General features: G+C 42.2%; 1 protein-coding gene across 4 annotated transcripts in view; it reads right to left on the reverse strand.

Annotated features, from left to right (window-relative positions):
• Positions 1–804: 804 nt before the first annotated feature.
• Positions 805–23,385, reverse strand: part of LOC130195215 (A-kinase anchor protein 13-like) — a 28,459-nt gene continuing 5,878 nt past the window's right edge. For 2 of the 4 annotated variants that reach the window (XM_056416611.1, XM_056416608.1), the window contains 25 exons: positions 21,302–21,369; positions 21,034–21,091; positions 20,223–20,397; positions 19,085–19,191; positions 17,757–17,903; positions 17,556–17,665; positions 17,300–17,443; positions 16,630–16,755; positions 16,409–16,526; positions 16,198–16,318; positions 14,073–14,203; positions 13,899–13,975; positions 13,735–13,801; positions 13,521–13,635; positions 11,255–11,337; positions 10,961–11,152; positions 10,708–10,863; positions 10,464–10,534; positions 9,264–9,308; positions 7,256–7,306; positions 6,980–7,174; positions 6,608–6,889; positions 5,794–5,931; positions 5,487–5,703; positions 805–4,496 (listed from right to left, as the gene is read on the reverse strand). In XM_056416611.1, the coding sequence (XP_056272586.1) occupies positions 4,438–4,496; positions 5,487–5,703; positions 5,794–5,931; positions 6,608–6,889; positions 6,980–7,174; positions 7,256–7,306; positions 9,264–9,308; positions 10,464–10,534; positions 10,708–10,863; positions 10,961–11,152; positions 11,255–11,337; positions 13,521–13,635; positions 13,735–13,801; positions 13,899–13,975; positions 14,073–14,203; positions 16,198–16,318; positions 16,409–16,526; positions 16,630–16,755; positions 17,300–17,443; positions 17,556–17,665; positions 17,757–17,903; positions 19,085–19,191; positions 20,223–20,397; positions 21,034–21,091; positions 21,302–21,369 (3,053 nt within the window). In that variant the 3' untranslated portion in view covers positions 805–4,437. The remainder of the gene's footprint in view (positions 4,497–5,486; positions 5,704–5,793; positions 5,932–6,607; positions 6,890–6,979; positions 7,175–7,255; positions 7,307–9,263; positions 9,309–10,463; positions 10,535–10,707; positions 10,864–10,960; positions 11,153–11,254; positions 11,338–13,520; positions 13,636–13,734; positions 13,802–13,898; positions 13,976–14,072; positions 14,204–16,197; positions 16,319–16,408; positions 16,527–16,629; positions 16,756–17,299; positions 17,444–17,555; positions 17,666–17,756; positions 17,904–19,084; positions 19,192–20,222; positions 20,398–21,033; positions 21,092–21,301; positions 21,370–23,385) is intronic. The other 2 variants (XM_056416609.1, XM_056416610.1) reach the window with 2 other exon arrangements.

Consider the following 23,385-nt stretch of genomic DNA (forward strand, 5'->3'; position numbering starts at 1 on the left):
TGAAAACTCACTTTTATTTATCAAATGAATTGAAAATTGAATAGAAAATAGTCAAGATGTTGACAAGGTTAGAAATAATGATTAATATTTGAAGTATTAATTTTGTTCTTCAAACTTCAAGCTCAAAGGAAGGGCAGTTGTATAGCTGATATCACCAGCATAACTGTTTTCAGCTGTGCTAACATAATTGCACAAGGGTTTTCTAATCAGATATTAGTCTTCTAAGGCAATTAGCAATTAGAACACTGGAGTGATAGTTGATGGAAATGGGCCTCTATCCACCTATATACAGATATTTCATTAGAAACCAGACGTTTCCACCTAGAATAGTCATTTACCACATTAACAATGTATAGTGTGTATTTTTGATTATCTTTATTGAAAAATAAAGACATTTCTAAGTGACCCCAAACTTTTGATATTATACAATATGTATATTATATATTTATATTGTATATTTACATATGGTATATCAAATGAATAAATATAGTATATATAAATACTATAAATATATAGTATATATACTATATATTCAGTATTTGATATACCATATAATGTACCTATATATACATACACATTCCACCAGTCACTGCTGCTCTCGTTGATGCCCGTCGTTGTTCAGAAGGAATCCGCTCAGTAGCCCCTACAAGCCGGAGGAGTTTGATCATTCCCACTGGGATGGAAACGCGAACCTTCTCTCCATCACAAGAACCACACAACCTGCGTTGCATGACAACATTATACTCATTTATTCAAGAAAGACCGTGACTGTACATTTGAAAAAACAGGAAGGGGAGAGATAAATAAAGCTTCATTATTTATTTATTTTAAAAACAATCATCCAACTAGACAAAATCCACAGTTACTTTGGAAGTTCAAATTTTTACATAAAACATATTTACAAAATGAGTTGTGTTGCCCTTTTTTCTTTGTACATAAAACGCAAAAAATAAACAGTGTACCTTTTTTTCCTAGTACAAATCAAACATTTAAAATCCTTATGAGCAGTTTTAGTAAAAATCTAGTGCACGCTGAATGGTTACAATGTGGAGGCCTCCCGGACTCAAACCACCACTAAACTCATCATCAAACATCGTTTGTGATTTTAGCTTATCATGTTTCAGACATCCAAAAGCTGCAGATTGTGTGTTGAAGTGTACAAGAGGGAAAACAATGGAGAGCAGAACCTCCATGCATCCTCTACTGGACTCATGTCCACTCATTACAAATGACGCGACACTGAAACCCACTGAAGGACTTCACTTTGAGAAGTGGTCTGGATCGGAGAGGGGGCTGGATGACAAGTGTAAATTGGTATTTAAATTAATCTCCCTCTTCTCAGCAGAAATCTGGCGGCATACATGTGAAAGAGCTGCTGGCAATTACTCGGACTAAGAATCCTCTGGGCCTTCAGCTTGAAATGCAGAACAGTATTGCAATAAAGATAAATAAAAGAAAGAAAGGAAAGCGTGTTACTTTTATTGTGTGACGCCAAATAGATTTGGACTGCATGCATGTTATAGAATTTATAGCGCAGCATTAAACCGAATACCGTGTATCAGTGGGAATTTCTAAAAACTCATTCAATAGTCATTAGAAACATACTTATAAAAATACTTGCGGCACTATCCGATCCAACACATTAAACACAACAACAATAATAAATTAACAAGGTTTTGCAATCTTAGGCATAGAAATTCAGCATTTTTTTTTGGAGCGGATCCATTTCATAACAGTTTATTAAGGCTAAATGTGTATTTTATTACGACTGGAATCCCAATTAGCCTATTTACTGTTAATCTAAAAGCAATTTTCAATGTGTTTTGTTGATATTAATCATCAAAAAACAACCATCCAAAATGCTCCTTCTTGCCAAGACGCTGCTGCTGCAAGCCGTAGCTTCCAAGCTAACGCGCGACAGATTACGGCTCCATGTATCAACATGTAAATTGAGCCATATTTATGGTTTATTCTTTTGTAATCTGGCTAGCTAAGTAGCTCTCTCGTCTTCAAACTGCCTGAAAGCTTGTTTAGCGTTGTTAGCTACGATGGCTAAAGCAGCTAGCTGTTCGAAGCGTGTTCGAGTCCCCGTTCCGGTCAGCCGTATAGCTTCAAGCAAACAGTGTTTGATTAAATCTCCACTGTAGATGAAGATCGATAAATTAATATTACATATACATGAAATCCCCCCCCCCCCTCCCTCTACAAAACAATTATAATCTTTTTGCCCTTTAGAGCGCATAGGGCGTCTTATTCACAGAGTAGATCTGTTTGCTTTAAGGCACTATGGCACGTAAAGAGGTCACTCGTTTGAATGCTATCAAGGCCCCGTAGTCATCATGAAAGATATATCGCTGGTTTTAGATGAGAATCGGCCGAAGAGAATATAAACTGTTTTCTTTTCTCGAGTCTCCAAAGGAGGCTTTCTTTGCCCTTGAATGCTGGAAGACTGAAAAGACGACCACCCGCTCACACACACGCACAGACAAACGCACACACACACACATAGAGCGAGCGAGAGAGGAGGGAACAACACCAAGGGCTGAAATATTATTCTCGAGACCTCCTCAGCAGAAAATCAATGCGGTGCGAATCCAAAGCCGGGCATGTTGTTGTCGGGCAGTGGATGAGGCTTTTGGGGATGAAGCTTTTGGGTTCAGAGTATTAAAGTATCTGTGAAGTTCTTTGGAGACACCATTTTTAAATAGTTATCCTCATTTCACTCAATGATCTAATGAATTGTCTTTCCAATAACATAAAACAAATATGTTTGGGAGTTAAACAAACATTCAGTTCTATTCACACATCAGTTTTGGTTCAATTCAAGAAATTCAGGATTGTTCATCCAAAAATAAAAGTTTAGATTGAACCTGGCTTTTGGTTGATACTGTAAACTCTCAAATAATGCCAGGATGTAAAATATAACACAAAACCCCAGTAAATATACTCGACGTTAAAAGGTACAGGATGTAACGTGTATTTCTCCATCGGTCGACCGCTCAGCACTCCGCACCGCTCTTCTCTCTCGGTGGAATAAACTTCCATTGATTCCACTTTGTTTCAACAGAAAAGACCTTCCGGGAAAGGAAGTGTCTTTTACCCACTTAACTCCTGATGAAGTTTAAATGTGTAACAGGTGACACGTTGAGCATGACGACTGGAAGTTACACCAGAACACGGAGCTCATTTCTCTAATTTACCAAGTTAACAGTAAACTCGCTGATTGTTTCTCTTTTGAAGACTTTCTACAAATGGCTGGCAATATTATTAGTATTTTGCTTCTGATATTTGACAATTATAACAGTGGAAAATGTATGCAACATTACTCTAAATTGAGTGACATCAACATGGATGTCGGAGATCATTCTGGAGTCCAGAGAGAACCACTAGCTCAGTCAAAGGGACGTTCATAAAAACATAAATGACTGCTCAACACGTTTCGACTCCTTGGGATTCTGTACTTTCACAATACAATTGAACATATATTCTGAATAAAGATTTCCGTAATGAAAGGCAGATTATCTTGAATATAAATGGAGCTAGTCTATTCGGGAGGATTCCATCTTCCCTGAGTTTTAGTACCAAATTACTTACACAAATTCTGATTACATTATTAAAGGGGGAAATGACAGACCCTACCAAATAAGCACCGCTCTCTCGTGTGCGAGTGTCTATAAAGTGCATGTTTAACATCTCTGTATTCCTGATTCCTGTTGAGCTGCAGTTACAGTTGAACTGCTGTGATTGAAGACAATTCTTTCTCCGTCCAATGAGGAATTTCTAGAGATCGGCGGTGATTTTACCGGGATTCCATCCATTAGACGGAGACTATAAGACATTAAGGCACTAGGAAGTCTTTGGTGATCATTCTCCACTCCGGTCTTGTTTTCTGACCACTCAGCCCGTCTCCACAGACCCATCCACCTCTCTCTCCGGAGGCCGGGGTGTCTCCAATCGATTGCGCCTGGAAGCCCGTGTGACCACAGCACACGGAGCAGACTCCTTCGGGGGTCACTAACAGCTGGAGACACTTATGGCTTGAAGCCGGGAGTTGAGGCATATGTGCGGATTACAAAAGCTCAGCGTGGGACTCTGTGGAACTACTCATGGTGGAGTTAGCTGAAAGACATGGCACTTGTTCTTGGTTTTTAGATTCTCCTTGGCATCTCTTGCTGATTGAAGGTTGGTGGAGTGGGGGGGTGGGGGGTTCAGGTTCTTGGCGTAATTGTCAATCAAAGTTTCCTTGATTGAATCAGCAGCTCAACGTGACTTCACCTGGAGACTCAGGGAGGTCAGTACTTGTGTTGTGCATGCAGGACCCCGGGTGGGCCTTTCATATCCAAATAGAGAGTTAGGAGGGCTCCATGGGGGGGGGGGGGGGTTCCGGTCCTGCACTGGCCAGCTTAGGTGTTCACGTGTGCGTTGTTCCCCCCGTCCTCAGCAGAAGAAGATGTCCCCGTCGTTCTGAGGATCCGACATCACTGCAACTTTGCTCTCTGGTAGACACAAAGACACAAGTAATAATCCAGAACTAGTCCGGCACATATTTAACAGAAACAAATAGTTGTTGTTTTTAGTTTTGATACATCAGGATAAAACATGTTAGTCTGTGATTTTGTTATTTTTGGACAGAACCAGGCAAGCTAATTCCCCCCCGTTTCCAGTCTTTATGCTAAGCTAGGCTAACAATCTCCTTGCCTCGTTGTACAGATTGTAAAGCCGTCCGAGGCAAATTTGTGATTTTGAGCAGTAGAAAATTAATTTGGCCTTAAACCACAGTATCACAAAAATCTGTCTAGTGTTTTTGATAAATGATACAGCGTCCCAAAAGATTAAATTGCAATACTAAATCATTTCAAAATTGTTTTACACCCCTACCGTACATTAAAATAGTATCAACCTGACTCTGAAGGCCTTTACCACCATGGGCTTTTATTGTGGAAGGTAAGGACGGAAAGATTGGATCTAGCTTGTGCTGCCTTTGTCAAGGTTGAAAGAGTAATGAAGTTCCCTGGTCACGTAGCCTCTGTTGCTTTATAACCCTCATAACTATGCGCAACTCAACCCGCTCGGTAACACGTGATTGGTTGATGCGAAAGCTCAGAAAAATCTAACTCTTTCTGAAGAAATGATTACGACCCTCAGAATATTTGCACTTGCATGGAAGTACTAATGAGAAAACAAAACAGTTAAAAAAATATATTAACGTGTGAATAAATTGCCAGACAAAAACAAAACCCGCCCCCGATATGTAAAAAGGCCTCAACTCTCAGCAGGAAGTAAAGCTGGGAGAGGACGTGAGAATAGATTCTAAAAGAAGCTGTCATATGAAAAATGTTACACAGGCAAAGTCTGTCTGAAATAACAATTTAGATGCGTGATTTCTTTCTTTTCATGATAATCTGGGCAATTTATTTCCCAAATAGTTTTACTTAACAGATTAAAAGAGGAGCAGCTAACGCCACAATAGCCTTTGTTCATCGCACCTGTCTGTGTCTGCTCTCCTTTGCCCTTCTTCTTCCTTTTATCTTTCTTCTCCTTGGATTTGGCCAGCTGGAGCAGTCTGTTGGGCTGTTGAGACTCCTTCTCTGCTCCCTTGGAGGAGGCGGACGAGGAGGAGAAGGGGTTAAAGGTTTTCCCCATCCTCTTGGATCCGATGCGGAGGAAAGGCTCTTTGGTCGGGGCGGAGGACGAGAGCTCCACCTGTGGTGCGTCCATGAAAAAAACGACAGCTCTGTTTAGTTGTTCTGGGCCCTACTCTGATCTCCTTCTGCTAATCGTTGTTTTTGTTACCACTTTCGGCTGTTCGGCCGCTTCCTTCAAGTCCAGATCTAGAGATCCGGAGCTGCGGAACCTTATGGAGTCATCAGAGGTAGTGGAGGGAGTCCGCTGGTACCGCTGCTGCTGCTGCTGCTCCTGCTGCTGCTCCGACTGGGAGTTATGCATAGAGACACCAGAGACACAGTCACACACACACACACCGGTTTCATCTTTAACCCAGTAGTAACACCCTTAAAGGGAACCACTACTCCGTCAAGCTGTCAGAGCTGCCATAGGGCCCACACTGTCACCGACTTTCCACCTGCTCAAAAATGTGCTAGGTCTTCATATTATAGGATCAGTCGTGCCATCGTGAAATCTCCATAATTATGTCTTATGACTACATTACTTAATCACTGACAAAACCTCCCGATTTTGTCAGTCTTACTATTTTATTCTATTTTTATTGTTATTATTTTTTGTCACATTAGGTATCGTTTTAATATTAGTGCTTGTTTTGTATAATTGTCATAACATCTAAAGGGGTTATTCCTAATAAAGGATTTCCATACAACTGCACTCCCTGCATCATTTTTGTTTAGAAGGAAAGAATATATATTTTGGAGTAAAGCAGAAGGAAGGTTCTAGAATATGCGTTTGAAGAATGAATCGAGGAAGTTGAACTGATTCATTCGGGTGGTATCCCCATTCATTTGTGACACACTGTGGCACTAGACTCTTGTTTGATGTGGTGTGGTTATAACTGTGGTTATATAATTTTTTTTAAATCAGAAAAATTAAACAAATAATTTGTGTGAAATATTTTATCACGAACATGGACTCTAACCTCGTCCCTCTGTATGGCCTCCAGTCTCTCAGTGTCCCTCCTCAGAGACTCCTTGTCTCTCTCCAGCCTCCTCTGCGCCTCCCTCAGCCTCTCCAGCTCCACCTGGTACTCCTCTTTCCTTCGTTGCAGCGTCTCCCACTCCTCCGTCACCTGCCGGCGACTCCTTTTTGTCTGCTCCTCATCCACCCTCAGCCTTTCCTCCCGCTCTACTAGACTTTTCTCCCTCAGCTCCCACGCCTTCTCTCTCCTTCTCTTCTCCTCCTGGTGTGCGGCCTGCTGTTTCTGCAACAAACCACAAGAGAACACAGACACTGCTATAGATGATTATAATCAAACAAATGGAATGGACGGGGCTCGAACGGCGAAATGAACCTGCAAGGTGGCCGCCTCCTGCCGCTGTCTCTCTAGACTCCTGTGTTTCTCCTGCTCGATGAGGGAGGAGGGGCGGGACGAGGAGGAGGACGAGAGCGAGGAGGACGACGAGTTTCTGGAGGAATTGGCGGTGAGCTTCTCGCTCAGCGTCTGTCGCTGGTCCTCGATATACGAGTCCTGCTGGACCACCACGGCCTTAAGAGGCAGGAGAAGAGCAAAGGTCAGGCGTAAACACTGTGTGTGTGTGTGCGTGTTTGTGTGTGGTATATCTGGTACCTGCAGTGAAATCAGCATGTCGTGGAGATGTGTCACACTGTGCTCCACCTGCTGGAGTCACACAGCGTTAAAATACGTCGGGGTCCCAGCGATGACAGTTTATTGTATTTTAAGACCCAAAAAGTTTGTAGACAGTAAAAAAAAAAAGGGTAAATCTGAGTGCCGAACAATGATGCCAGCAAATGAGTTCAATTTTAATTCCGACATGATATGAACGTACAGCTTTTTTTTGTAAACGCATGGCAATGCTTGCTGGGTAATTGACATCAAACACAGTAGCACTAAAGGTAGTTAATGTTTATTTCAGAACTAAGGAATAATATCACACTTTTCAGTATAATATTTCAAGAGTAATAGCTTTGCTAGCTGAGGACTTTTCTATTGTAATTTGTGGAAACAAGCCTTTAGAGGGAAACTTTTGCAGCTAGCAACCTACAAGACACATGCGCTGTGTCTACTACCGGACACTTGAGCACTTCGAGCACTGACTTTCAGTGCTTAGGGCGCCACACTGACAAAACCAGCAGAATTCAGTGCACTGAAAGTACCCGGATGGCGCACTGCAAACGGGCAAAAAATGCAGTGTAAAACGATGGACACTACTGGCCCTAAACGGGGCCATCTTGGCTACGTAGCGGAAGAGGAGGAGCCCTTTCGCCAGCTTTTCATTTTATTTCTAAAACAATGGCGGACGAGATGGCTACGGTAGCACAAGCGGTAGACCACGGAGGCTCCTGCCGCGATTGTGGAGGTATCGCAGTTTCCACATGGGGTGGAGAAAGGGGTAAACAAGGGACACAAAGAGGGCAAGAAGTGCGTTCATTTTGTCAGTTTAAGTTTCGCGGGTATCGCAAGCAGATTTGCGTACATCACTCCCGGCTTAATTTCGCGGGTGCCGTGAACAGATTTGCGTCCGTAGTGGTTAACGTAAGTGTTCCATTTGATACAGCACTTATATAACAGCAATACAGTGCACTACAATTCAGTGCACTGTATTGCAGTGCACTGCGTCGCTGATAAGTGCTGTCTCAAATGGAATTACGTTAACCACTTGGCGGAAGTGACGGACGCAAATCTGTTCACGGCACCCGCGAAATTAAGCCGGGAGTGACGTACGCAAATCTGCTTGCGATACCCGCGAAACTTAAACTGACAAAATGAATGCACTTCTTGCCCTCTTGTTGTCCCTTGTTTACCCCTTTCTCCACCCCATGTGGAAACTGCGATACCTCCACAATCGCGGCAGGAGCCTCCGTGGTCTACCGCTTGTGCTACCGTAGCCATCTCGTCCGCCATTGTTTTAGAAATAAAATGAAAAGCTAGCGAAAGGGCTCCTCCTCTTCCGCTACGTCGCCAAGATGGCGGCCGTTTAGGGCGAGTAGTGTCCATCGTTTTATACTAAATTTTTTGCCCGTTTGCAGTGCACCATCCGGGTAATTTCAGTGCACTGAATTCTGCTGGTTTTTTCAGTGGCGCACTTCGAACACTGAAAGTCAGTGCTCGAAGTGCTCAAGTGCGCGGTAGTAGACACAGCACGGTGTTTTGTAGCTTGCTAGTGAACGTTAGCTTTGGCATATCCTATGAATACAGTTCTCCACTTTTGTTGATCAAGCAAAGCGTGTGGTTCCTCACTGTGGAAACCATAAGTGAGGGCAGGCTAACTTGAAACTAAGGAATAATATTACACGTTTCAGTATAATGTTCAAAAAGTAATATATTTGCTAAAGACTCTTCTACTGTATTTTGGGGAAACAAACCTTGCAACCTGCACGACACATGGTGTTTGGTAGCTAGCTAGAGAATGTTAGCTTTAGCTAATCTATAAGCTTGCTGCTGTTAGCGGTGCCATATGTATTGTGTAGAGGTAGGTTTGTTTCTTTATGAATTGCTTTCATAACATACACAAGTTCACGGAAAGTGAAACTGTCTTTGTGGTTGCAGCCTCTCACGCTGCAGTGAGTGGAGGGAAGAGGTCAGCAGGGTTGAAACAAGAAGCCCACACGCTTACCTCATTGTTTCTCTTCAGCAACATCTGAAGGCTGGCAGTGGCTCCCTGAGGGGCACACACACATCATCATATTCATGTTTACAGCACATGTAATACCACACAGCCATACTGTAATATAATGCGAGCAGAGAGTGTGTATGGATTGTGACCAGCATAGAGATATTGGGAAGGCACAGAGGAGCAGATAGAATGTTCTACATTTTCCTTTTCTTGTAGCAGCTCTATGAGTCTGCGATTGGACACAGCGGTGCCTTGAGCTAAAAGCTAAACAGCATGCTGACACATTAAAATAAGTCAGGTTGTTTAAAAGTCAATGAGAAAAATAATCCCCTTCTCTCTTGATCTTTTCCTTCAGTAAACATTGTAAACATGAGTTTATGTCTCAATCTCTAGTTTCAAGTCTTCTTCAATACAGCTCAGCATGATGTTCAATTAGTAAGTTATGGTCCATTTAGAGTCAAACGTCAAATTTAGAGTCTATGATGCTTTGGGACATAAAACCGTTGTCATGTTTTCTGATGTAGAGGTAGTTATTGCACTGAAAAACTGGACAATGTCTAACGTCTATACTTAAAGGGCCAGTGTGTAAGTTGTAGTGGTAGCTCGTGGTGAGGTTGCAGATTTGAACGAGCGGAAACTCATGTGTGCCAAGCGTGAAGTAAAACTACAGTAGGCACGGGTCTGGTTTGTCCGTTCAGGGCTTCTTTAGAAACATGGCGGTACATGGTGAACTGCTCACTCTTATCTAACACCACAATTCTTATTTCCAAGTGAAAGCCCTGAATTTAAGATGTATAAATAGTAAAGGTATAAGTACACATTATGTAGAATATTCAATGTCAGAATATTATGCTGACTGAAAATAGTTTATTCAGATTCACTAACTAGTCATTGGTGAATCAGAATGAACTAACATGATGGAGTGCATGTGTCACAAGTCCGACTTACTTTGTGCGCACAGTAAGAACATTTCCACCAGTTATTAGTGAATAAGACCCACATGAGGGTTTCACAGTTAACCAGACATCTCGCTGAGGAGAACTGCACTGGCTCGGAAACATTTTCATCCACTTTCTGCTTTGTTTATCGGTGCACTCAGTGACACCGACCTCCAGTTCCAAAACACATCTTGGAACAAAATGCCTCAATAAATAATGCATTGTGGAGACTAAAATATAGACAACACACACACACACACACCTTCTTCAACACGCTGTCTGACTCAGTCCTGCGGAGGTCCAGTGATTCATCCCCCTCTTCCTTCTCTCCATCTGGGGACAGAGAAGAAAAGACGAGCTGAGAAGTGAATCAGGTGTATTTTTTTCACAGCAGCCAACATGCAGAATAAACTACATGAAGTGGCATTTACGTAACTGCTGGCCAAAAGACACATGGGAGAGTGTGTGTGTGTGTGTTTGTGTGTGAGAGAGTGTGTGTGTCTCACTCTTGCTGCTGTTCATCTGATGACTGTCGAAGCCTCCGAATGTCTCTGCTCTCCTGGGCAGACAGACCGGTCCCACGCTGCCCCCTATCAGGCCGACTGGAGCGCTGCAGCCTGCTCCACCGACGCCGCTGCTGACTAAACTGTGCAGGGTTTCCACTAGAGAGGGGGGGGGGGGGGGACATCGAACACACAGTTTTTTTACAAACATTCCATCCCTCGGACACGAGACAGGGTCATAGGAAGCCTTGCTCACCTTCCCGCAGGGCATCCTTCATGATTGGCTCCCCCTTTGTGACATCGTCAGGTGTGGCCATGAACAACATCCGCTCCCTGACTGGTGGGTTTGTGTCGTCGGGGGCGGGACTGCAGTCGCCCAGGTCCCTAAAGATGTGGACCTTCTCCTCCAATAAAGAGAGGATCTGCTCGTCTTTCCGTCGTAGAAGCTCTGGAACAAAAACACAAAGGAATGAATGAGTGGCATGTGGCACATCGTGCACATCGAGCAATAGAATATAATATTATGAGTGGGAGTGGGGGACGGGGTCACCTCGGATCTCCTTTGCTCTGTTCTCCTGCTGCCTCCTGTCCTCTTCCGTCTCACTGGGGACTCCCTCGTCCTCGTCTTTCTCCCTGTCAATGCACAATATACCGTATATAAACCATCTATTTGTGGTCATCATTTCTGTTCTTTAAGAAAACATTTTTCTGGTATTCACCCATTTTCTTGTTGGTCTCTCCATCAAAGACATGGCATTTAACGCACTCTGCTCCTGTGTTGTATCACTTGGGTGTTGGGAGCCTCTTGCCTCTATTACATTTGACTAATCGTACCTTTTTATGACGAATTTTGATATATGTATTTTTTTCTAATTCTTTAGGACATTGTCTAACCCAATGGAGGTCAATGGACCGTAAAGCGTTAGTTGTTCTTCTCCTGGAACACAAGTCTGACAGTTTTTTTCAACAAAACAACGTTGAGTTATCTCCACTTCTTATATAAGTCATAGGGGGAATTTTGCATTTCAGAAATCAAGTCAAAATGTTCAGAATAAAGTAAAGATTTCACTAAGCAAGCATTTATTTATTCTCAAAAGTTCAAGGTTTATTCTTAACATTTCAATTTTATTTGCAGCATTCGACAAAATTATAAAAATGGTATTTCAAATGTGTACCCAACATTTCAACAATATTTTCATATATTTTGACTTTTTCGGGAGATGGTATTTCACTTTGTTCCCAACATTTCAACTAAATCCTACAAATCGTATTTTGACTTTATTTTCAAATAAAAAAACGTCCTCTTCTCTTATGTCAAGCATTATTACTGAACATCAACTTTAAAACGAAATATCTCATTATTCTCCTGTTATGCTTTGCTGTAATGGTCACTTTTCCCACTTTTCCCGGTCGATCTCGGAGACGTTCCCTGTCGATCTCCAAAATAAAATTAAAATAAATTCAGAAACACATTGTTCCTTGTTTTCGAACATTTTCTGAGGTGTCTTCTGAAATGTTTTCTTTCTGACTGGAAGATTGAGGTCAGAAAAGATCTCCGCCTGATTCATGAACGCCTGAAAACGGGTTCGCTTACACAGCCGTGTTGTCAGCTATGCGCCCCGAGAGAGGGGAACGTACCACTACAGGTGAGGCGCAGGGGAAATGCAGAAATACCTTTCTTGCTAACTTCACATATTACACAAGCTCAAAGTACACCGACATAAAACTAAGTCATCAATAAATACATGTTGAAATGCCTGTACCTTCGTGTACATGTTTACGTTACGGCATTAACAGGTTACGCCTGCGCATGCGCGACAGCCGAGATTCTTGGCGACTTGCCAGGTCTCCGTGAGTTGGGCTTTTCTGCTGTTCTTCAAAACAAAAGCTCAACATTGAGCTTTTTTTTCTTGTCTGATAGAGCAATCTGGTTTACTTGAAAGTGATTGCAATTGCATTTATTCTATTATTTGAAAAGGGACAGATGCAGGAGTCACAAATGGTGATTCTCATATTTATTATTATGACAATTATTTAAATCTGAGGATGTCTGTAGAACTGATGTGAACGTAATCACCAACGGTCTGAGTTCAGAACCAATCCCAGATGAGAAAACTTTCATGAATACCAATTTTGCCCCGAAAAACTCGTCAGTGAAGTTGAGAAAATCACCAAATCAAAGACCAGGAGCTGGATTACTGACAGACAGCTGACAGACGGCCTCAGACTGTCTGTGCTTATGAACTAACTACAAGCTCACAGACAGAGTTCAGTCACAGCCACCACACTGACTGGAGTCACATGGCTTGATGGCATTATGATGAGAGCTGAACTTACATGAGTTGTACTGACTGATCATGTTGTCAGTGTCGTGTTGTAATGTAAATAAATACAACATCTATATTGGTAGTTCATCCAGCTGCTCATTGCAAATGTGTTTTTTCTTGTTCATATTGTGTGCGGTTAACAAATATCTTACTTGTTATATTACACTTAAATTCTGTGTACCTGGTCACATCAATTTGAACGCTGGACCAAAATGACAATTAGGCCAAATAAAAAGTTGTAAGTCCAGTCTGGACAGTCGTTTCCTCTCAACGCCTCAAAGGTAGATCTTGCCGGTCATGAAGGCGGAGGTCAGGGATCTTGGGCTCAAAAAGGTTGGTGACCACTGGTGTACAGTGTCACACTGAGTGGGCCTTCATCCCAAGAGAACAGTGGTTGGAGCTGTCGTTTACACAGAATACTAAAGTTCTGAATAGAGCTCGTTTGGAACCGTAAATCATAAGAACATTTAAAGCATGCCATATCCTCACATGCAGTGCATGGCGTCCTGGATGATAGCCCTCCATGTGTTGCGCTCCTCCTTGCTGCTGGCCAACACCTCCACCATCTCTGGTCTCTCTATACCAGCCGTGATCAGGAAAAGACCTGCGGGGGACACATCAACACAATCACAGGCTCGTCCGTGTAAATAATGCAGAGGAAAAGGAGAAGACGAAGACAAAGACGAAGACGAAGAAGCCTGACCTCGCTCCTCATTGGCCACTTCTCTGACTATCAGGTTCTGCAAAGAAATGACCGTAGAGCGCTGGTCCTGAGGGCAAAGAGTTCCACGTCAGACTGAATATTTATGAGAATATATATAGATATATATATATGGAAAAATGAGCACTGCAACTGCAGGTACTTACCAATGAGGCAAATACATATTTCTGGTCTTTTTCCTGAAGAAAGATCAACACGTCCGACAGGAGCATGGCCTGGACATCTGCAACACAAAAAGGCCATGTTTGGAACATCCTGCGTGCTTATCTGAGTCGACTGCCTAAAGTCCTTAACAGAGCATAGCAACGAGAGCCGCGTACCTTTGAGGCGTCCGGCGGAGTTCTTCAGCTGAAGCGCTCCGTCGTGCAGAAGCCTCCTCCCTCTGATCAGGTCCTCTTTAGCAAACATCTGGCCGCTCTTCATCCTCATGATGGACTTGCTGTCGGTGCGACTGGAAGATCACAGAAAACAAACACTCCACGTTGAGTCTTTTTTGCCAAGCGGCAAACCAATGTATTGGTAAAACAAGAATATGAGGTTCCAGCTGATCCTGCTGCTTCGCTCTGGAATCTTTTGTTCTTAATGTGTGACTGGACAAAAGGTCACATGTCCACATCCAGAGAGGAGAAAATAGATTGTTATGAAATGGTTATTTTACTATTTACTAGTATTGCGCTGCTCAATGTATGCTTATTCTCATTTGTTCATTACTTCCGCCAGGAGATCATGTATTTAGGAGTGTATGTGAGGCATCTCTGTGTCTGTATGTCCACATCTAATCTCTCTTACTGCTGGACCCATATGATGTCAGCAAACTGTATATTAATCAGCTCTGTGCATCTTACCGTAATAGTCCGATCTGTCCCAGGGAGCTAAACTGCTGATCTAGGATCTGATGCTTACAGTGTGTAGGCCCCGGAGTCCTTGTGACTTCACGTCTCATAGGGTCCATTGGAGAGGAGGATGTGCCCCGCTCACTCCTCCTCTCTACCTCCATCTGCCTGATGGATTGTGGAGGTCTGGATCGTGGTCCATGGCTACCACCAACTATTCATACACTCTGTCATACTCATTGAATGTGTTGTAAATCTGTAATGATTCCTTCTATACACATGACATCTATGTGTACAGATTGTAAAGCCCTCTGATGCAAATTTGTAATAATGGGCTATACTAAATAAACTGAATTGAATTGAATATTGCATCTGTCCATCCTGGAGAGGGATCCTCCGCTGTTGCTCTACTGAAGATTTCCTCTCTTTTTTTACCATGAAAGGGTTAACTCTATTTCTTCGGAGTTTTTCCTGATCCGATGTGAGGTTGTGGGAAAGGGATGTCGTATGTGTACAGATTGTAAAACCCTCTGAGGCAAATTTGTAATTTGTGATATTGGGCTATAGAGCGTATTCACGTGACGTCAGAATCTCAATCGCGCCATCTTGGGGTCCCACTTATTAAATGTCAGAAGAAGTTGACCTGGCTATCGTGTCCGCTGTTTGATTATGCGAGAGCCCAGCAACCTCATGTCCTTCTGCATTACCAAAGAAAGATTTCAGCGGTTGGAATTGAATATTTGCAACGCTTTTTTACCTGATTTTACTCGCTCAACACTTTGTGGTTAATTCGCTAGTTACCAGCACATAGCCCGGTCACATTCCTGTCAAACAGTTTTCATTTCCGCTATCGACCATGGGACATTAACAACTATTTCTGCGTTATACTTGTTGTGGAAATACCACAAATGTCGGAACATCAAGCGCCCCGTGTCTGACCCGTAGTCGCACAGCTCCGCCTCCAGGACGAGTGTCTGGATGAAGCCGCTTCCAGCGCTCATTCAGGACCAGCAGTGACTGTTTGGCTGGCCGTGCTGAGTGCTGTTCCCATAGAGCCAGTGTTTTATTTTACCTTGAAATTAATCACAGAGTAAAGGCAGACATCACCCGACGGAGTTGCCATGTTCATGGCTTCCTCCCAAGTTTCCATCCACAGTTCCTTTTGCGCAAGTGAAACATTGATTTTCGCTCGGCGAAAAAGCAAAAAGAGATTATTGACGAGAGTGTGTCAATGGAAACGTGCCCACAACCCGATGTGTCAACAGAAACACATGAGAACAGTCCTAACGCTCATACGCCGAGTGAAGCCGAAGTAGATGCATGACAAGTTGAAGTAATAGCCTGTCTTGTTGAGCTGATAAACCATATTCTGAATCAGTCCCACATCCAACAATGAGGCACAGTATAATCACAAGGTACACCGCTTTGAACTGAAATCGTGTCTCCTTCAGGATATAATGGTCATTTCTAAGGGAAGAGCGGCATACAAACAAGCAAAACAATGCCGTGGTGGGACCCCAACATGGCCGCCAAAGGTTGTTGTGGTCACGTGAGTGAATACACTCTATACAAAATAAACTGAATTGAATGGTCTCCAGTTGGACTCATGTACCTGTAGACCTCCCTCAGCCTCTGCTTCTTCTCCTGCTCATTGACTTTGCCGTCCACAGCCATGATCAGCTCCTTCACACAGCGCAGAGCTTCGCAGACACAGCCGTGGTCTTCATCGGAGTCTGTGAGAGGAAGCGGAGAGGAACCATGAGGCATGTGCGACATGGACCAAGCAGGGTTTCTTTTTTCCAAAGCGAGTCCTTCGTCCTTACCTCTTGTGTGCTGAAGTATCCTCTGGATGAGAACGGGATATTTGGTGATCCTCTGAGTGACCAACAGAATACACTCTGGGATACTGAGTCTCCGCACGATGCTACTGGTCATTGTTTTCTGCACAAACACATACACAGACACATACACACACAGAGGTGACTTCACAATCAAAATCCCAAGCAGAGGAAACATACGCGTGTGCAGAGGAGCGAGAGCCGACCTTAATGAAAGCCTGGAAGCGCTTGTCCTTGGCGTGTAGGTCTTTGTAGAGGTTGACGGCCTCGTTGTGGCGACTGCAGAACTTCCCGTAAACCTTCTTCATGCGATCGGCACTGCAGCCTGAAAACTGAATTTACAACACAAGATGTTTACTGTTTCTGTTGTATTTAATTTTATTTGAAGGAACACATTGAAGGAAATGGCAGGATCACATTTCATCTTACTTATTCATTTATTAACTAATTTAATGCGACTCGAGGATTAACACAGGCAGATAAATAAGATATTTTCCTGTATTTAATAGCTGCAACTGCAATTTAATCGTAACTTATTTGTAATATGTGTATGCACTATGCCATGTTGCCATTCATAGTACAAAAAAAGTATCTTCAAAGTGAATTAGAAAATGGTCGAGTTGAGTTTCACTGCAGTATGACACCCTCAGAAACATCTCATAGACAGCAGCTGACGACAGCTAAGGCGTACTATTGGGTGTTTTTTGTATATTTCATAATGCAAATTTACCTTCTTTGAAAACTATCAAATGTTTATATATGATTTGACTCGGATTGTTTACACACTTATTGCAGATTGTATGAGAGAGTGTTCTTTCTCCCATCTGTCGAGTCCAACTATCAGAGTTTATATCCAGAGATTATCTCCTTGCTCACCTGGTTGAGCAGGACGTCCCCAATGCTGTAGATGAGGAAGCTGTTGTTGTTTTCTCCCTCAGTTGCTGAAGCTCTTTTTCTCTCGAGGAGCAGGGTGAGGAAATGTGTGTGCGTGTCCAACATGTCGTCCAAAACTGGGAAAATCTACAGGAAAAAAAAAGAAAAACAATAATTTGGCTCGCTGTCAATGTGGGCAGTATTGCGACGATTCGCTTATTAATATCGATGGTGTGCTACTCTTGAGCACATGCGTCACCTTGTCCAGAGTGTGAGTGTCGAGCTGCAGCTCTTTCTGAAGACCTTTGTAGTAAACTTCAGACATGATCTTCAGTGTCCTCACATGGTGGAACTCTGTCTGGTATAACTCTGTGGTAGGAAGGGACTCTTATCTTATCAGACGTCTTGACACGTGAACTTCATCTCACTGCCAAAACCAGTGGCAAAACTTTTTCTTTACCGTATATGACGTCCTGTTTCTCAATTTCGTCTTTCTTCAACATTTTCAAAAACTTCTTGTCCACAGTGCCGCTCCAGGAGTCGGCTTCCAGATCTTTTGTGTCGCACTCAAACTCGCCCATCAGCTGGCTGTCCATCATCTCCGTACCTTATGGTTAGAAGGGCACATTCAGGAATATAAGTCAATGTCATAGACACAACCTTCCAGGGTTTTTCCTGCATAGAGAAAATTTGGGCGCGCGCCTAAACCGTTTTCCCGAACGCCTATAACAAATCCCGAGCACCTAAGGCAAAAAAAAAGTCTGCGATGGAAAACCCCCCAAAAAAACCCTGTTCATCCCATGTGCATGTCAGCGAATATGTTCTCAATAGTATGTTTCAAGTAGGCTACAGCCGAACCCTCGTTCTGTTTTGATCAATAGTAATCGAGTTGATAAGCGTGTCTTCTTGTCTGATCAATACGCAACTGTGAGGTGCGCGAATGGACAGCGCGGCCAGCTGCTGATCACTCACTCAACAGCCCGACATGCACGAATACACCTGTACAAATGCAAATGAAATTTCCACTCAAAATGCTGACAAAAGTTTGATTAACGATTTCCAACGCAGCCTCCATTGGTATTATTAACATGGAATGATAATATATAGTGTAGGCACAAAGAAAATAAAAGGAATGCATGTCCGCGAATATGTTTAATAGTATTTTTCAGGTACTGCTGAACCCTCGTTCTGTTTTGAGCAATAGTAATCGCGTTGATAGACAGATCGAGTGTGTCTTCTTGTCTGATCAAGACTGATTTATGGAAAAAAACAAGAAAAAAACCCAGATGTCTGCTAATTACGGTGACATGAGAAGAGACCGTGTGCGCGCATGCGCGCAAAAAGTCAAAACACCTCGATCGCCCCCCTGGTGGCTGGCTTCAGTACAGGTAATAAACTCGACTTCTCCATGTTAACGGACGTGACATGGGCTAAACAAAACAAAATCAAAGTACACATCAAATAATGTTTTTCTTTGTCTTTTGCGAATTTTATTTTTTAATAATGTGGTTTAATTTGGTTATAATTAGTTTTTTTATGCTATGAAGAGATTGGAAGTAGAGTAGAAACATTGAGAGACGATGTAACTGTAATTTTCAATTTCCAATATAAACTGTATATTAAGATCTTAATATGGTTCATATGGTCTCTAGCCATGTCGCTAGCTAACCTGCCTTTATGTGGAATAATATGTTTTAATTTTTGCAAAGTGAAAGGAAATGCAGACACGTCATCTGTCTATACACAGAATAAATACCGTCAATGTGTCAGACTACATACAGTGTGTACCTTCATCGGTGAGGGACTCAGTCGAGGCGTTCACTTTGCTCCCCTTATGGAGAGAGTCGGTGGACTGCGACAGAAACTTCAGGCCTTTCAGTGAGACTTCATCTAACCTACGGGGGACAAAACCATGAGGAGGGTTGAGTTTCTCACAGGTTCAATCACCAATAAAGGAAACACAGAAGGATATACCAGGACGATAAAAGAACAGCAACAAACATCAGTGATTAAACTACTGTTTACTGGGGAATTATGTGTTGTTGTTGTGAAGTCACAAGATGAACGTCAACAGGAAGACTGTTATAAGCACACCTAAATAATCGGTCAGAGCATTTCCACTATGACAAAAGCTTTTATATAAGTACCATGACAACATAGCGTGGGACTTGTTTACCATCATACAGAAATAATATGTTTTTGATGAGGAGCCTTTATTTTAAGTTGTGTGTGTGTACATCTAGCTTTGTGAGGATTTTTTTTACCTGATGAGTGAGGACATTTTCCGGACCTGCTAGAAGGTTAAGACTTGGTTTTAAGATTCAAGTTAAAATAATGTTAGGATAAGTCAGTTAATTTGCTGTCAAGCTCCCCTTTTTATGATATAGGAACATTCTAAGCCCCCGACCGCAAACCCACCAACCCCAAATAGGTCATACCTTCTTTTAGGCCCAGAGCTCAGGCTCTGCAACTCATTGCATTATAGTATTTCTAAAACTTTCTAAAATATGTAAATATCACTAGTTTATTTTCCTAAAAAGAATAATAAAATCAATTTCAAAAAAGATTCACTAGCGCACCCTATTGAAACTATTGCTGCTGGTAGTATTAACTCCTCCGCTAATTTGTGCTTTATACCAGTCACAAATCTGTCCAACTTGGTAAATCACTTATATCTTTCTGTGTCGCTGTTTCTTTCCTGCTCCGGTTTTGCTGGTAGTGGGTCTTCTGGATTTCCTTTTATTTCTTAGGTGCAACCGTAGGATATAATGCCCTATCTTTACAGTTTTGGAACCACTGGGGTGTTAGGGTCACACATTTAGTTGTGATGATAAAGGTCAAAGTAAAGGGGCGGAAATGCATTGTGTCAATGTACTCACAAAGATAGATACATAGGTACAGAGGATGTGTGTGAGAGGTTTCTCACCCTGCTATGTTGCTGGTGGAGATGCTCTTGGACAAGTTGCTGTGTGGGTTGAAGAGACTGGGGTGTCTCCATGGGAAAATCACAGGCAGCTGGTCATCAGGGGTGGTTGCTGTGGACCAGCGTTCCCGTGACGATGAGGAGGATGTAGAGGATACGGATGATGCTGAAGATGTAGCTAGATGGGAACATCAAAGTACACATTTACTATACCAGCAGTAGTTTATAAGGAAATATAGATTCAGAATTGACTACTTTCACTGAGACCAGACTATAGGTAAGAAGGGGACGTAGTCGTCCTAACATCACCCTACAGGAAAATCACTGAATAAACATCATGCTTATTGAAGAAGACTTGAAACTAGAGATTGAGACCATAAACTCATGTTTACAATGTTTACTGAGGGCATAAATCAAGGGAGAAGTAGAGTCATTTTCTCATAGACTTCCATAAAATCAAACTTCTTTTTGCTAGCGTAGGACTTGCTGGTCCGTAAAGTCTAAGACACTTTCACTTGGCTTCACTTGTCAGAACCGGAGGTTACCACCTAACTGAGGCGGAGATGTCTTTATCAACAGATCTCTATTCTCAAATGGAGGCTGTATGTCACTGCATATGGCAATAAATACTGCAAATAAAGCAATAAATGACTGGAAGTGGATCTTCTTTTTTAACCTCTTAAAACCTGCCTAGGTTAAACGACGAACAACAATTTTGTGAATGATGTTAAAAGATTGTATTGTTATTAAAATACAGTTTGTGCGTTTTGATCGTAACCCGTTTAATTAAGACATTGTACACGAGCTTGCTTACATTTACTCCTTATATTAACAGCTGACCCAGGAACAGCTTCTGGGACCAGCGACTGCTGCTGGAAACAAGCGCAGGACAGCTTTAGGGAAAAGGTGAACAAATACAACAAACCTACAAGCTACAACAATACACTGATGATTAATGCTCAGAATTTGAGTCCAAACCGGAGTCTGGTGCTATTTGAGAGCATCTTATTTTGGTTTTGCATGTTATCTTTTAACTCGACCGGATTCAAAGATGCTTTACGATAAATAAGAATCAGACCTACCTTTGTTTTGCTCTTTGTACAAACGGACAGACTCTCTCTGCAGCACCTATGGACATGGGCTCCACAGTCTGCAAATAAACACACTATGATCATTAGAAACAAGCATTTTCCAACTTCCGGGTTGGGACGATCAGATGAAAGAGGTCTGTCCATGTTTATTAGTCAATTCAGCCATTAAAAGCCGAGCTATGGACCATAGTTTACAGTTGAAGTTTTTATCCTGGTTGTGATGAGTGTCTTTCTAAATCAAAATCCCTCAACGCTCAAGGTCTCACAGAAGCTAGAAAAATATAAAAATAGGCGCCTGCAGCACACTTGGCCTCAATAAAGCAACGCTCTCCATCGACCTGCTGGTAGGGACTGTAAATAACGCTCAGGGCCGTCTTGCTAAACTAAAAATCACTGGACAAAAACAAAGAGCTGCTTGGATGACCTAGAAAACAGAGTTAACCTCCAGATAATAAACATCCCCAGAAGGCAGTAAAACAGGCCAGGACCTGATCCTAGTTCATATCCGCCATGCTGATGGGAACTCTGGGCCCTGGGGAAAGAAAGCTTCATGTTGGAGATAAAAGAGTATGTGTGTGGAGGAAATCTATATGTACATTTTTTTTACAAAAAATAGAATGAAAACTGAAGGCAACAATTCCACAATAACCTTTGAGCATAATTCAAGTGGTCTGAGAGAAAACTAGAATTATTATTACACTGGTCTAGTAACTATGACAATAACAAAACACACACACAGACTGATGCAACAGACTGTAAGACTGATGGAGAGAGTCAGCAGAAGGCCCCTCCTCTCATCTTACCACTTATGGAACAAACTGAGACGCACATTAGTCTAAAACACTCCCGAGTTAAGAAATACGAAGTCAGCAAGAAATGCTGCGAGAGCTGCAATACTCATTTACATGCAGACAGTGTGCATTCCTGCCTCTACCTTCAACTTCCTGTCGTTCTTCTTATTCACAGTCTCATGGTAACCGTGTCGATTGAGACATAGATGAGAGCTGTTTGTTCATATGCACGTCTACACCTATACATTGATAAGGAGCAAGCCTTAAGTGCCATCAAACAAGATACAGATTGAGAAGTGTAACTCACGCCGCCATTCTTAACCACAGACTTTAACGTCACTCAAGTCGTAAAAACTCTCCAAATATGGGAGAGTGACCAGCACCACGCTGCTGGCATCCCAGGCCATATTACTCGGGCCACTGAGAACCAGAACCCAGGACTGAGCGGGGCAGACTGCCACACCCTGCTGCTGGACAGTCAAGAACTTTCTAAAAAGGGACACGACCAGCCTTTGTGTTAAAATCAACACTGAATGATAGATTCCTGTCGTAACTTTATGGACTTCCGTCACACAGTCTATGTTTAAAGTACAAGGATGGAAAGAGGAAAAGGAAGAGGAAATTAATTTGGTTATACATTATTATGATTATTATCTTTTTTGAAAGGGGACCATGTAAAGTTAAAACATAAATGTCACCATTTGATGCACTGTACCAGATTGTAGCTACAACTAATTTGCATCTCTAGTCTCTTGACAGACCACAATAAACATAAAACAATAACGAACAGTACAGGATAAGTCACACTACAACAGTATATGTGGAAATAACACAAAATACACAGTACAGCACATTTAAAGTAAGTAATACATACTATTAAAAGTAAGTAAAAAACAAACATTAAAAGTAAGTAATACGAGCCATAACCATTTTTTCTCAATGAGTACAGCGCTGACCAGCTTTCAACTGATTATTTTGATTATTTTTTTGTATGATGAGGAGCGGTGGGATATTGATGAAAAAAACAATTAAATAATAGAAATAATGTGTGCACGTGAGGGTCTCAATTTACTTATTATTATTATTATTAAAAAAGGAACATTGTAGAGAGCAAAATCAAAAGCCACCAGCTTCTGCTATATTTTCTGCTTCTTGGGAAATGAATGCGTTTCTTTTTTTTACAAACTCTGTTGACTAATAAGGCCGGAGGGTTGATGTGGTTTCCTACTGTGACATACGCAGAGTTAAAGGGAAACGAGAGAGGTGGCCACAGACGAGGGGGAG

This window comes from Pseudoliparis swirei, chromosome 6 (genome assembly GCF_029220125.1).
Source record: "Pseudoliparis swirei isolate HS2019 ecotype Mariana Trench chromosome 6, NWPU_hadal_v1, whole genome shotgun sequence".
Classification (NCBI taxonomy): Eukaryota; Metazoa; Chordata; class Actinopteri; order Perciformes; family Liparidae; genus Pseudoliparis; species Pseudoliparis swirei.